At 38.0% G+C, this 14,220-nt stretch overlaps 1 protein-coding gene across 3 annotated transcripts in view; it reads right to left on the bottom strand.

The window, feature by feature from the left end:
* VPS41 (VPS41 subunit of HOPS complex) overlaps positions 1-14,220 on the bottom strand; it is a 111,995-nt gene that overhangs the window by 82,835 nt on the left and 14,940 nt on the right. For all 3 annotated transcript variants that reach the window (XM_080383239.1, XM_080383238.1, XM_080383240.1), the window contains exons 3-4: positions 7,195-7,302; positions 4,130-4,207 (exon numbers count right to left, since the gene is read on the bottom strand). In XM_080383239.1, the coding sequence (XP_080239365.1) occupies positions 4,130-4,207; positions 7,195-7,302 (186 nt within the window). The remainder of the gene's footprint in view (positions 1-4,129; positions 4,208-7,194; positions 7,303-14,220) is intronic.

Raw genomic sequence — 14,220 nt, 5'->3', positions numbered from 1 at the left:
CAGAAGGAACTCCCCTTTAATTTCTCAAGGCAGCAGAGATGACCTAGTGAATTTGGATTTCTGGCATGCCAATTCAAAAAACATAAAGAAAAATTTAGTGCTAGACAATGAGAGACAATTAGAAAAAAAATGGTGAGGCCAGGAAAGAAATACGTGGTAAAAAGAAATGCTGCAAGAAGGGGTCTCCACTTAAAATTTCATTCTTTCTGAAATTCTAGCAGCCTTGAATAGCTCACAAATGTTGCATGCTAAAAGGACTTCAATTTCTTTGCACTAACAGAAGCTTTAAAACACTATTTACATTGTTTTCTAGGCTCATGCATCACCTCTGAAACACCTCCAATGCATTAAACATTTGAATTACCCCTACTTGTAAAATAGGCAATGTTTCCCCTTCTCACAGAGTATCACTGGCACCAGCCAAGACTTCTTACCATTTGTGCTTTAAGCTTGATGTTTATCAGAAGACCAGAATGGGGGCAGGTTTTCTTGCCCTTTGAAAGGTTTTTGATTTGTTACTTAACTTAACATGTTTGTACAGCTTTCTTCATATCTACAAGTCCTTAATCCACAAGATGTCAGTTGAGGCAATAATTATATTAATAAATTGTAGACAGTCTAAGAAGAAAAGAAAGATGGAGAGGCATTTGGAATTAACACGCTGTGAATCAGTCCTGCATCATCCTTTGTCAGTGGCATTAGCAGGCTTTTTTTTCCCCTTCTTGTTGCCTTTTAGTAATAATTTTCAGTGCATTTGACACATTTCATCTCACTCAATGCACTGAACCCTAATACAAGAGAACACCAGTTTGTCAAACATACGTTATTTGAGGATGCATATCAGTTAATCTTAGACGGCTGACATTGTCAAAGACAGCCACACTGGCAAGATCTAAAAACACACTAAGCAAGGAGGAAAAAGGAATCATGCGAGAGCGCAAGCATGTCTGTTGAGATACCAGCACCACCCAAGGCCAAAGCCCCTAAATTGCTGTGCCTCAATTCTCCCCAAACCAGAAGTCTCCCACACCAGTCTCAAAGCACACCATTTCCACTGCTATTGACAAGAGGAGCTGCAAACCTAAAAAGACTAGTTGTCCACCTGGCATAAGATATTTTAAGAGCAGGACAAGAGCAAGACTCTCTTCTGAAAAGCCTTTTTAGTCATCTACATCAGTTTCAAAGAAGCCTCGGTGAATATTTATGAGTCAAAGTAGAGTACATGATTAAGTCTTTGCAGCAGTACAGCCAGTATTTGCAATTCAGGATATCCACATTATTTTTCTGCTATGGACATTACAGAGTGAGGTCCTAAAAGTTTTTTTTTTTAAACAACAACCAACCAAACAAACATCTTAAAATAGGAAAACCTCTAAGGGTGCCAGACTTTACATTTCTTACAGCCTTTTAAATTATTAACATTACTTAAAATTAAACAATTTTAAAAGCTAAAAGCATTCAGTCTTCAACAGGAGTGCCATCATCCAAAAATTAGCCATTTTCAAGACTACGTAACATACCTGTGAGTTTTCTCCCTCAAAGTTCACAGGAGCTGGAGACATGATAAAGTAATCATGCTGCAAATCCTCTGAGATCAATCTCTATTTCTGCTTTACAATTTTGCTCAAATCCACATGTAAACCAATATGGAAAACAAATGATTTATTGTAAAACCAAAATTCTTCTTTTCTTCAATTTCCAAGCCCATTTATATTATTGAACATGATTATCTGAGATTAGGAAATAAAAATGGAAATCAAGAGGACTACAGTAGCAGTAGATGCTCTAATGCAGCTCCCCCAGGAGGACAGACAGTAAACAGGTGCTGGTAGGAAAAAACAGAAGGAAGACCTCTGCAAACATTTTGATAGCTCTATCAAACATTTTGATAAGACTACTCTGCAGTCCAAGATCCTGAAAAGTTCAGGTTAGAAGGAAAATATTCTGACATACAGCTGCCAGTTCAGAATAAACTGTCTACAGATTCAACAGTTGACAACATTCATTCAGAAAACTTCTCTGTTTAAGCAGCCAAGGATGTCACAGACCTGCTGTCTTTCTCACATAGGCAGCCCATTCTGTTCTACAACACTTAGCGGTTCCTTGCAAAACTTTCCCTTAAAAGACGAGCAGTCCTAGATCAAATTAATTTTTCTCCAAACTATCAAAAGAAAAAAAGAATCACCCTTTCCACCTGATCCATGACATAATTTATCTGTTGCACTGGAACACGTACGTTATAAAACCAGAAACATTAAGACTAGAATCCGAGAAATATTTATTTTTCCTATTCTCAATCTCAAAAAGCTGTTTGTACTCAAACAATATTTCAAAAAGAAATCATTGCCATCTCTATTAAAATGACACAGCACAAAAATCTTCATTCTGAAGCAGGCTAAGTTTGCAAAAGGAATAACCAAGTATGCACTGTAGAGTGGAAAGTGGTTTAAATAGCCCAACCTTAACGGCATCATAAGAAACTGCCCTCACAGCAGGCACTGGTAGGACTTTTAATTAAGGAAAATAAAAAAAAAAAGAATAGCAGATTTGGGTGGGTTAATATAAAGAGGATTCAGGGATTCTGCTTTATAGCCTTTAGTAGACAACAGGTCCCCTTGTTCCTTCCTCCACACCTAAGCAGTGCCTTAACTCTTTATAGAAAGAGGAGAATTTCACCTTTTGAAACCAGTGTGGGAGAACAGGGTGTTGGTGATGCACTTAGGAAAAAAAAATCAAATAGGTTGTTCTACAAATGGACTCTTCCAAGCATCTGACACAGACTGGAACGAATACAAGTCTAAGACATTTAACGCCTGACTCAATAGAAAATCTCCTATTCGGTTAAATGAGTCTTTGAGTCAATCTTTTACTGCAGAGATGGAAGAGAATAACTCAGGTACACTTTAATCTGGCCTGCCCCAAATAGATTACCTTGGAGAGAAAGAAACTTTAGCAAGGAGCATACATGTAAAGTAATCAGAATTCTAAGGGAGACACCAAAAGCTTTTCCTCTTTTGAAATGCAGTCAGCATCTCCTGTGCAGGGCTGATGAACATACAAAGTTAAAAGAAACAGAAGAACATAACTAACTTGACTTCCATTAACACCTAGTAAGATCATTGTCAATCTGACCAATGCTACATATACAATTTCCTCCAAAGGCTGTGCCTAGAATTCTAGGTTTTGGCTGTGCCTTCTGCCTACCTCACCCCTTGCACAATCACATAATTAGATTTTTCAAAAAACATAAACAAAACCTTTCACCCCTCCCATGCAGCTAGCTGTGTCAGCTTCAGAACATATGTTCTCTTTGCAAACATGCAAACATCTTGTGATGGATACTCTGACAAGTGCTGATGCTCCTATGAAAAACCAGTGCTTGGCTACTAGATTTTGTGACAACGCCAAGAGAAAAAAATATTGTTAATTCTCTTCCTTCCACCTGCTCTGGAAGACAGGGAACTTGAAAATTAGGTATTAAATAACACACACACACACACAAAAATATCAACAAATATCCACAATTAAAAGGAACATCTAATACTCTAGAACAGAGCTTTATATTTAGCGTTTCATTCATCCTCTAATATCAGGAACCACAATAAGGAAAAAGTCTGCTGCTTCTCCTTCAATCAATACAATCCCTTAAGAGTCCAAGCTTCAAAACATTCACATAAAATATTAGCGTTATATATTTGCAGTAGATAAACTGAACCAGCAAGGCAATCAATCAATTTTCAATTACTTGTGGCAACTAGATAAAATGATAGTGCACACACTAACAACTGACAATAGTCACCTAATGAGCAGGCTCATGCCTCATGGAAGTCACAAGCCTCTGGGTTACATCATTAATTATAGCCATCTACAATCATAAATATGTATTTCCTCTTCTGTCTTCACAAAGAAAGTTTATTATATGTAAACTAAAGATGTGTTCCTCACAAAACCATTCAGTGTAACTTCTTTTTGCAAGGACCATACACTACCCTTTATGTTATGGGGAGGGAGTTCATGAAATGCATTAGTGAAATTTCAGGTGTAACAAATGCACTAAGTCATTTACTACTTAGTACCTGGCAGCATATTTACATCCCAATAGATATGTTCTGAATAACGCCATACTTACAACATCAAACTTCTGTGTGATGTTCCCCTGGACATCAAGTAAATAAACTTTGCCATAATGTGTTCCCAGTGCCAAAAACTGTAAAAGAAAAGAGACTGAGACTGATTACATAAATACAAAGACACTGCACACAAAGCTACAGCAATACTAAATGAACTCCAGGATGTTTAGCAGATTAATGATTAGCAGCACCAGGGAAAAAAAAACCCCTACCACCTTCTTCAGACAAAGGTTCTTTTAACTGCACCTGAAGAACAGAGCAGGGCTTTAAGCCCATATTACTGTGATAGTGCAAGTTACCTGTCAGAATGAGTCATGAGGACCCTCATCCACTGACAACTAACGGTGTGTCTGCAGTCCGTACACACTGCTTGATGGACTGTGGCAGCAAATTAAAAATGCAGTGTGAATGCAATGACCAGTACAGACCTAAAATAACTCCTAGATCCCTTCTGCAGCTTTGTTTCAATCAAAATGGTTTCCTTTGGGCTTTATTTTTAATTCTCCTTCATCATTAACATAAAAACAAAATATTCAAACACAGGAAAAGGCCACCGGTAAGTCACTCTCTGGTACAATACTGCTCAATTATGGAAGGTCTCTGACAGTGCATGTAAGTACACAGATAACCACTGGAGTTGCTTTCCTTCGCATATTAACTCCTACATTGAACACTTTCAAGACAAACACACTTTTCCTTCGAAATCTCAGAAGTTTCATTCCAAAAAATAATAGCAAGATAAAGAAAACACCACACAAATGCACTGCTATCACAAACTTCTTTTGATACAAACAAGAAGGGAATTCATTCAGAGAGATCTGCTGTTAATTGAACCATGTGAACTACACCTAAACAGAAAAGGAAGAACTTCAGTACTACTTGATTTATGACAGAGGTTTCTTTTATTCCCCCCTCCTTTCAGCATTACTCAAATAGTCTAGGCTCCTCAATTCTCTGTATTTCACTGCATGTGAGCATGCTTCATTGCAACCTATAATGAAATGCTCAAATTTACAGGCACTGCTAAGCGTGTCAGTCAGGCAGCACAATCTTTAAAAAATAACCTTACAGAAAGTCAAGGTTTAAAAGGATTTATCCAAATGGAATTGCTTAAAATGAAATTTCAGTTCAGGCACTTAAAATATGAAGCTACATTAAAAGGAGTCAAGAAAGGGAAAGAAGGGATTCATTAGAAATTCATCCCCTGCAATGCCTTTCACTCCTGCAAGGTTGCCTTTTTTCAGGAAGAAAAAAGTCCCCCGGGTAAAAAAATCAATACTGGTTAATAAAACATCAGGTGTGCAGACATAACTAGGTATGACTATTCCACTGCACAGGCCTGCTTGAATGCACCAGGTGCCATGACGATTAGTCATCCAGTGCAGACAGCAAGCGTGGTGAAAATATGATGCTTTAGCAGTGAAAAGAAAAAAAATAATTCTGGGGGGAAATTAGTCTGAATAGAAAAGCCAGATTTTCAGGATTCACAGCAAAGTTAAACTGGTTTAATCACAGGCATATTTAACATCATACTGTATGATTTTGCTAATGATGACTCCTTAGCAGGTTTTTCCTGCTCTTGCAGGGGAAGAAAAAAACCCCAAAAAACACCAAAACACAGAACAAAACAGAAACCACCCCCACAAAACCTATAACCCTGCTTCATTTTTAAGCTTACTGTTCTAAGAGACCTATTCCTAAAAGACTTCAGTACCTGGCTTCTAACAATATTGATCCTTCTCATAAATAGTCTATCTAGTTTGCTGGAAAACTAAAAGCACTGGGATACTTAAACAGCTTTCCTGTATTGTCACTCTTTGTGACACTATAGTTAAAGCTGTATCTGTGCAGATCCTTATAGAAAAATCCTGTTTAATGCAGCTTTCAAAATTTACCTGAGGCTCAGGAAAAAAGGTAACAAAAACAACCACAGACTAGGAGGAAATGCTTGCCAATTTTCCAAATATCTGTGTAATTCTAAGTTGTCAAAAACATTTTAAAAAGACTTATTGTTTTCATTCGCACAGTTAAAATACAAGCTTCATCTGAAGAGCCTCTTGAGCCATAGCAACAGTCCTTTGAGTAAAAGAAACACAGCACAAGTCAATCTAAAAATATAGCCAAATAATAGAGATAGATCCCTCAACAATAACTGCTAAGGAGCTATTACTGGCTGCGAAAAATTATACATTCAGGAAATAGCTATTATGTTTTAAATACAAATAGTTACTTGATAAATCATTAACTTATACTTTCACACTCTTCAACACTCCTCAGTATTTTAAAATGTTCTTCAGTATTTATAAAAGAGAAGAAAACCCCGGGAAAAATAAAAGCAATTGTTTAAATCACTGAAGAAATATATGATGTTTCTTCCTGGTAAGAACAAAGGAATGAATCTTTGTAAAATTCCTTTACTTTGCATTGCCCATCACTTTCTCCGTTTCATTCTCTTGTATGCCTCAAACCTTACTGGTATTAGAGCACACGCATTCACTCTCCTTGTTTTTAACATACTGAATCAGGAAAGGGGAACAGAGAAGTGTTAGTATGACATTCCCCCCAAAAATAAACAAACAAACAAACCAAGAGGAAGACTGTAATTACTTTCTTCTACACTGTTTTACCAAACTCTGATGTCTTCCACTGCTGAATATATGCTAAGCTGGACCCTGGCATGATCAAGCCTATCTTCAGTGATTCAGGCTAAAATAAGCAGTATATGCCAACTTCCTTTCTGAATGAAAAAGTTAGGACTGTATCCCAATTCTAGTTCATATTACTGTCCATATTTAAAATTGAGAGAGCGTCTTCCCAGTAGCTTATGTAAACATCCCATCCAGCAAATCACTGCACCTTGAATTCTCACCTCATTTTCTCACTGAGAAAATGTGGCTTGTTCAACACAGGTTTACCATGAATTTTATTTATATTAGTGTTGGCTTGCACTGCACCTCTACATTTGGCAGAACATCTACACAGAAATATATTGATGAATTATAAGCATAGATAAATGCATAAAACCAAGCAGAAGTTCTACCTCTGCCACAAAGTCACATAATACCTTTTCATGCACTGTCATACAGCTGGCTGCATCCTTCTGGAGAATTTCAGTCACTCCATTAGAAAGCCGTTCATATTTCAGCTTAGGTTCTTCTTCACTCTCATCTTCCTAAATTTTTAAGTGTGTAAGGAAAGGGGAGCAAGAGAAAAAACAAACACACATTTAGAAGTTTATTTTAAATAAAAACAAATTAAAAGATACCCCAAATCTATCACACAGCAACAGGCGAAGATGGATCACTGCTATCTTTTAACAACAGCCATTACAATCAAAAGCCAAACTTCCACATTTTTATCACTGGAGGGGGCTTGAGTTGTGCTTTTTTGTTACTGGTTTCTCTTTTTACTCCAAAGTTCTGGGTGCAAACAAAGACTGCATAGCAGCATATCAATTCAGCTGTAAAGAGGCACTTCGTCAACAACTAAAAGCAGGAAAAAATGTACATGTGTACTTTGTTTCATAAAGTTAGTCATTCACAATCTAGCAGAAAAATATAAAAGGGATGGATATGGAAAAATGGACGATGATAAAGTAACATGTGCCACTGTAGCCACAATTAACTCTAAGCTGAAGCATGCAGGTTACAAGAAACTTCAAAACCTTTACAAGATGCTGCATCTCTGTAGGAAGGATACAGGCAAAACACTGTGAACAAAAATAAAAAGAATCCACTAGGAATAAGTTAATCATATAAAATGCACCAATGGGTTTATGTTTAAAAAAAACCAACATAAACAAAAAAGTATAAACATGTCGTTGCAAAACTGTCTGAGAACAGGATCCAGACACAGCATATCCCTATGGATCACCTATATCATCTGCATGATAGGAACTTTTTGCGGTAAATACTGAAGCTTTCCTCTGTTTTTCTTTTCCATCAATTTTGGTATTATCACCCAATCACTACTTAGATGCAAAGAAAGATGACGTATCAAGTGGCAGAGAGCGAAGAGAAAGGAGACTGAGCTAAAATACACAAGTAGAAAATTCACTGATCAAAGAACACCCAACACATTTATCTCTTAGGAAAAGAAAATCCAAGGTGCGAACCAGCTCTCTGGTCACAGGCATCTGTCTGTAACAGATGGTCTACTGAAGCACAATGCCAGAGAGAGATTTCCTAAGCTTCAGTAAGCCTCAGTTAATACTATACATGCATAGACATACACAAACCCATGAATATCCTTTGGTCCTCACTGGGAAACAGCATACCTGCAGTAACAGTCTCCTACACTCACTATCAGTTCTAACGAACACATCAACGTTGAGTGTGTTTCCCACATAAAACATGTCTTTAATTTCTAAGCAACCAGAATATACCAGTGCAATGCTCTAGTAAAGGAGCACCTTTACTTCCTACCAACCACTGCTTTCCAAACCCTAGAATGGAAAATAAAAATGCACAGTGTCAGTCTATGGCAGAAGTGTATTTGTGCAACATTCTCTTGTAGCTAATGATGTGAAAAATTAATTTGGAAGAGACATGTTAACTTGTTAATAAAACATATTTTGTTTAAATTGCCTTTACAGTACTAAAGCCAGTCCTTCCCAAGTTAAATATTACAGCCATTTACCATGTGTGCTACCATCACACATGGTAGTATGTACACACCCTCATATAACACATAAAAGCCATACAGACCTATGGAAACACTCAGTATTTAGCCCCATGCTTACATAAATATGCTGCAAAGAGAGGCCCTTTTTAAATGTTATTTGAGAGTTTTATGACAGAATACAAATGAAATTAATATAGGGATGTCAGCAGTCCATGACGCAGCAGTCTGAAGCGAGGTGTCAAAATGTCCACCAAGAAACAATCTTATTCAGTAAATCTAACACTGAACAAAGTTGTTACTGGACAGAATGACAACGTCAAATTACAGAGCTGTATATAAATCAGCCAAATTCAATGTGCCTACAGATCCTTAACAAATGTCTACAGGGTAGAGGGATAAGGTGAAGTCAAAGAAAAAAGCATACATGTGATGGAAGGAGGGTGTAAGGAAGCACACATCCATTTTACAGCAATTAATACATTGCTGCATTTCACACATTGCTTAAAAAGATTACACTGGAAATGCATGGGTAATCATTGAATAAATTCAAAGTAGTAAAAACTGAACTCCAGTCACCTAGTTTTTATAAGATCCCACATGTTGCTGAAGTCTGCACATCCAATGTGCAACCAATGTGAAAAGTTAATTCTAGTCTCTTGACTAGTTTGCATAAAAGCATTCATCCATGGACCATTAGATAAAGTTACTGTAAATAAGTTTTGCCTGTCTTATTTATGAGTGAAAACTAAGTAATTTTTCCTGCACATGCATATACAAAAAATATATACTTTCAAAAGTCAGTGCACCGAAGCATTCTGCCAAGCTTCAAAAAAAGTATACAAAATGAAAACTTCAAATATTAGGTACAATGATGTACCCATTTCATGCTTTTTGTGACAGGTATCTTTTATGTTAAGTAAAAGTCAAGCTAAAAGGTGAATTGAAATGGGGTGGGGGCACTTGGCTGTAAACAAAATGAAAAAGGTGATTTGCAAAAATGCAAGATTTCTCTACTGCTTCTGACTCTGCCTGTTATATTAAATGCATTTGATTAGCTCTTATTCAGAGTATCAGAGTTAAATCATTTTAAAGGTATTTTTCTATCAGGAAAAGCTTTTATGTAGTCTGAACTTTAAAGTAAACACAAGCCAGTGTTAATAAAAACCAGATCAATAATTTTTGTTAAATTTTAATAATCCTGAAAACCTACAAATAAAACCATCAGCAGCCTGAGTTGAGATGACAGTTAGCTACGTTTCTATGACAACCTAGAGGAACAGTACAAGTCCTGACTTGCAGCAAAGCTAAGATATAAACAGAGTGACATTTACCCCATACAAGAAAATTCACAGCTTTCCTTTTTCAAGGGGGGTGGGGAGCGCAGACACCATCAACTGTTCAAGTTACATGGATTTTTCTAACTGTATGGCACTTCAAATTAAAAAGAAGTCCTTTAACACCCTCCTAATGGATTCTAAACATTTGAAAATAAATTTTATAACACTGCTTCTTGAACCACTGCTTAACACTTCTTCCATATTTTCTGCCTCAAAAAACACGAAACACAACCAGACCACCACCACTGGATCTTGAAATTCTTGACAAATGTATTATGAGATGAGAAATAGATACTGCACAAAATGTATAAAACTCTCCACACAAGGCAGCCTTAAATTCTTAAAGGGACTGAGACCCACAGAGCTGACAGGAGGAACCTTTGTGGTATTACAAAATACATAATGACCATTTTTCAATCACAGGAATGCCAATTTGAAACTCATATTTCATTTAGTTTTCTACTTGCATTTTACTGCTGAACCTAGCACTCAAACTGCTAAATGTAAAGAACAGGTATCTATAAGCACTTGCCACTGAAAATAGATTTCCAATTGAATGAAATACTCTAATTAACCAGTAAGACTAATAAAATATTTTCCTACTAAGAGCTCTTCCATTTGTCACTGCTGAACTCTGAAACTGAAAATAAATTCCTCTTCCCACAGCTAATACCTAGTAGTTCTGAAACTCACTACCAACTCTTCTCCTGGAGCAGATTTACACAATTGAGAGCTGTAAACATGCAGTAAGCTCTCAAAAGGCCAGCAGCACTGTGAGGAACGCTCTGCCTTTCGGAATGCAGGTTCACAACCTCTTTCCGATATTCCGCCCCGTCTTTCTCAGCTTTGCCTACAGGAGCAACTGTGGTGGAATTGAGAGTAAAGAAGAAAAAAAATCTGAAATCTGTCCTCATGAAGAAAATTTCCAGAAGGAACCTGTGGGCAGTTCCTGGAGTTATTCCATTAGCCCACGTTTGTTCCTGCAGCAGAGGATCTGCCCACAGGACAGTCTGTCACATGAACTACATGCTCTACTGATTGCAGATACCCTGATTATACTACGGGCACTGACAGCGAAGTGTCATACCTCCTGCATGACTTGCCCTCAAAGTTTTTCAAAGCCTTTATGGAAATAAATGGTGCATACACTATAAGGCAAGTACTCTTCCTCTTTGCTGCACATACTCTGTCTAGTCTCAGCTAGAATTCCAGTTACTATATAACAAAGCCATTCCAGCTTTGTTCACACCTGCAAGTTTTGATCCCACAAAGCATTTAAACTCAAATATAAAGATACCTGAGGTGCACCACTCAAGCAATTTCAAAGGAGCTACACTCACACCCTACCACAACAAGGCACCGGTATCACAGGCCTTCCTAAAAGGCCACGTCTTGGGAAAAAAAAAAGACAAAACAAACAAAGAATCCACAGCTCATTTTCATTTTTTTCATGCTTTCTTACAAATTAATGAAAAGAAACAAAAAAAAAACCACCCAACCAAACCACTCTGTTGCCACAGTACAAACCCAACATTATGCTAAAAAGTGAAAAGAGGCTACTTGTCAAGAAAAGTTAGTCTCACAAATTGCTATTTAACACAGGCTAGATCTTTGGAAACCCACATAAGAACCTACTAAGAAATCAGTATTTTTATTTATTTAAACAGCCATCACTATCATACAGAAGAAAAAAAATAAACTAGTTAGAGCTCCGGAATTATTAGTTTACAAACTATAAGAAAATCCCCAGCAGAACCCAAGAAACCAACGCCATTTATTTTTGAGTTAAAAGAAAGGTTCACAGAACATCCTCAGTTATGTAAAAATGAATAAACACATCTTCAGTGCTCTGCTCAGTGCAGCTTCAGTTATTACAAAAATTAAACAACAAATATAAAAAAAGAACAAATCAAAACCTTGAAAAGATCTCAAGCCCCAGAATGCAGTCACTGGGTGAATTACTTAATTCTCTTCTTATATGTACAGAAGCACAAAGTGCAGCAAAATGCCCAGCAGAACTCAGCTGCCAAAAGCCGATATTACCTTTTCGATCTTGAGGTCTTGACTTAGTCCTAAGCATAACCATGTCCAATTTATTTTTTTTATGGAAATGATGTCTTAATCAGGAGATTAGATTTGTCGTCTCAGTTTTGGTTTTGAAGGCCTGTAGGACTGTAGGCTGGAAAGGATCTTTCCTCTACAAGTCCCCCAACTGACACGGGAGCAATGACTACCTATCCAAGTAGCTGGTACCCTGCTGAGAAGTAGAAGTGGATGACTTCTTACAATGCTGCTACGAAAGGTGCATCATCAGTGGTGATTTAGCACCACTGCTCAACCCCTAGTCACTCTGCAAACCCTTCACACCACCAACATTGCCTGGGAGATGGTGCAAACCTCAATTTGGACAAGGGGACCCAACAAACACCTGAAACTTTAGGGTAACTGTTGCAAGATTTCCACATAGCAAGTACTACCCAACAAAGGATACAGCTGAGTTTTTTTAATTGACTTTCACCTCATTACCACACCTGGAAGTTGTACCACATGGGTTGTAATGCCTTCTTTGGCCGGGTAAAAAAATTATGTTTTAGTCTCTATCCTCTCTGGTTCAGATCCCAGACTTTTGTTAGGACCTGACTATCTCCCTTCATTCCAGGTCAAGAGATACTGAAGCACTGATCTATAAATGAACCTGACTTTAGGTTTGCTAAACCCCACTCCCCAAATATTTCAGAGAAAATACTCATCTAACACCGAGTCCCTCAGACAAGTATGTTCACTATTCCCTTAAGTATGTTCACTATTCCCTTAACCTGTCATTTCTAGTTCTCTCTACCCAGATTGTATTTAGGCTGAATGTGGCCCACATAATCCAGTAATCCAAATAACCAGACAAGTCTCCCTATTCCCACTACCATGTCAGGCATATCTACATGTATCATTTCTCACTGCCTGCTTTACCATATTTCACACAAAGGTTATTTACTTTTTCTAATAGCTGTATGCTAAAACACTGAGATTTCACATATTTTTTTGTACCTGAAGGCAGTAATTAGGCCTGACAAACTGTATAGTTTCTCCACCCTGGAAATAATGCTTCAGTTTAGACCCTTGCTCAGTTAGGACAACCAGCAATTTCTTCAGCCTAGTCTGGAGCGCAAGGCAAGATGCAGGGACAACAATTCTTTACTGCAGCTCTGCAGGGATTCATTTTGGGATGCCTATGGGAAAGGGAAAAGTGACTCTGCTCACTGCAACATTACATCAGACAGAGGTTGAGCGGGTGACCCACCTTCAAAGTGCCAGTCAATCCCACCTAAAACCCAGCTCTCCAAAACCAAGAGGTGAAGGGTGCTGGCTCTCAGTTAATCTCTACTTTTAAGGCTGCAGAGTCCTGAACCCTCACGAGCAAGGGAAAATACAACCTAGCCCTACCCTAGCCTCCCCTCTTCCAAATCTGCCCTGCTTTGTCCCCTGGGAACCCTCAGATGGACCTTTGCTGACTCCCTAACTTGCCTCAAACATTCCACCACCCACTCCCAGCCTGGACTCCCATCACAATTTCAACAACTTCCAGTGTGCCTGCCAGGACACCTACTTTCCTACTTTTCAAGGCCACACTGTCCTCAGAAGCTCACTTTCAGTCAGGCAACCCTCATGGCAGGGCAGCTTATACAGAGTTTTTAATAACTGCTTACAGTCTGGCATGAAACAGCTGTTCACAAGACACCAGAACTCAGCATGGACACCTCAGCAAATACACTAAATTTGGATCTAAGACAAAGCAGAGTGCAGCCACCATCCCAGGAGCACACCCACACCAACCCACAGACACTGAAGGGGGACAGAGATCAAGACTGAGCAAAAGGATTTGGAAATGCAATTACCATCCTGTATTTCCGTGTCTTCTTTCCATGCCTTAACAGCATAGGTGTTCTTCTAATACATGGAAGGAAAAAGCAGTTTCATTTTACTAATTCAGGGTTCACAAATGGAAAAGAACAAACTGCCCATTTGCAATACACAGAAACATGGCTAGTGAATTAAAAAATTCAGCAAAAAGTCTGCTATATGTGAAAACACCACATGGGAGCAACACATGAAATAACACATGTGAAATAATTAAT

The sequence above is a fragment of the Falco punctatus genome, assembly GCF_963210335.1.
Source record: "Falco punctatus genome assembly, chromosome: 4".
Classification (NCBI taxonomy): domain Eukaryota; kingdom Metazoa; phylum Chordata; class Aves; order Falconiformes; family Falconidae; genus Falco; species Falco punctatus.
The sequence above is the reverse complement of the archived record's forward strand: the minus strand, read 5'-3'. Positions and strand labels throughout refer to the sequence as shown.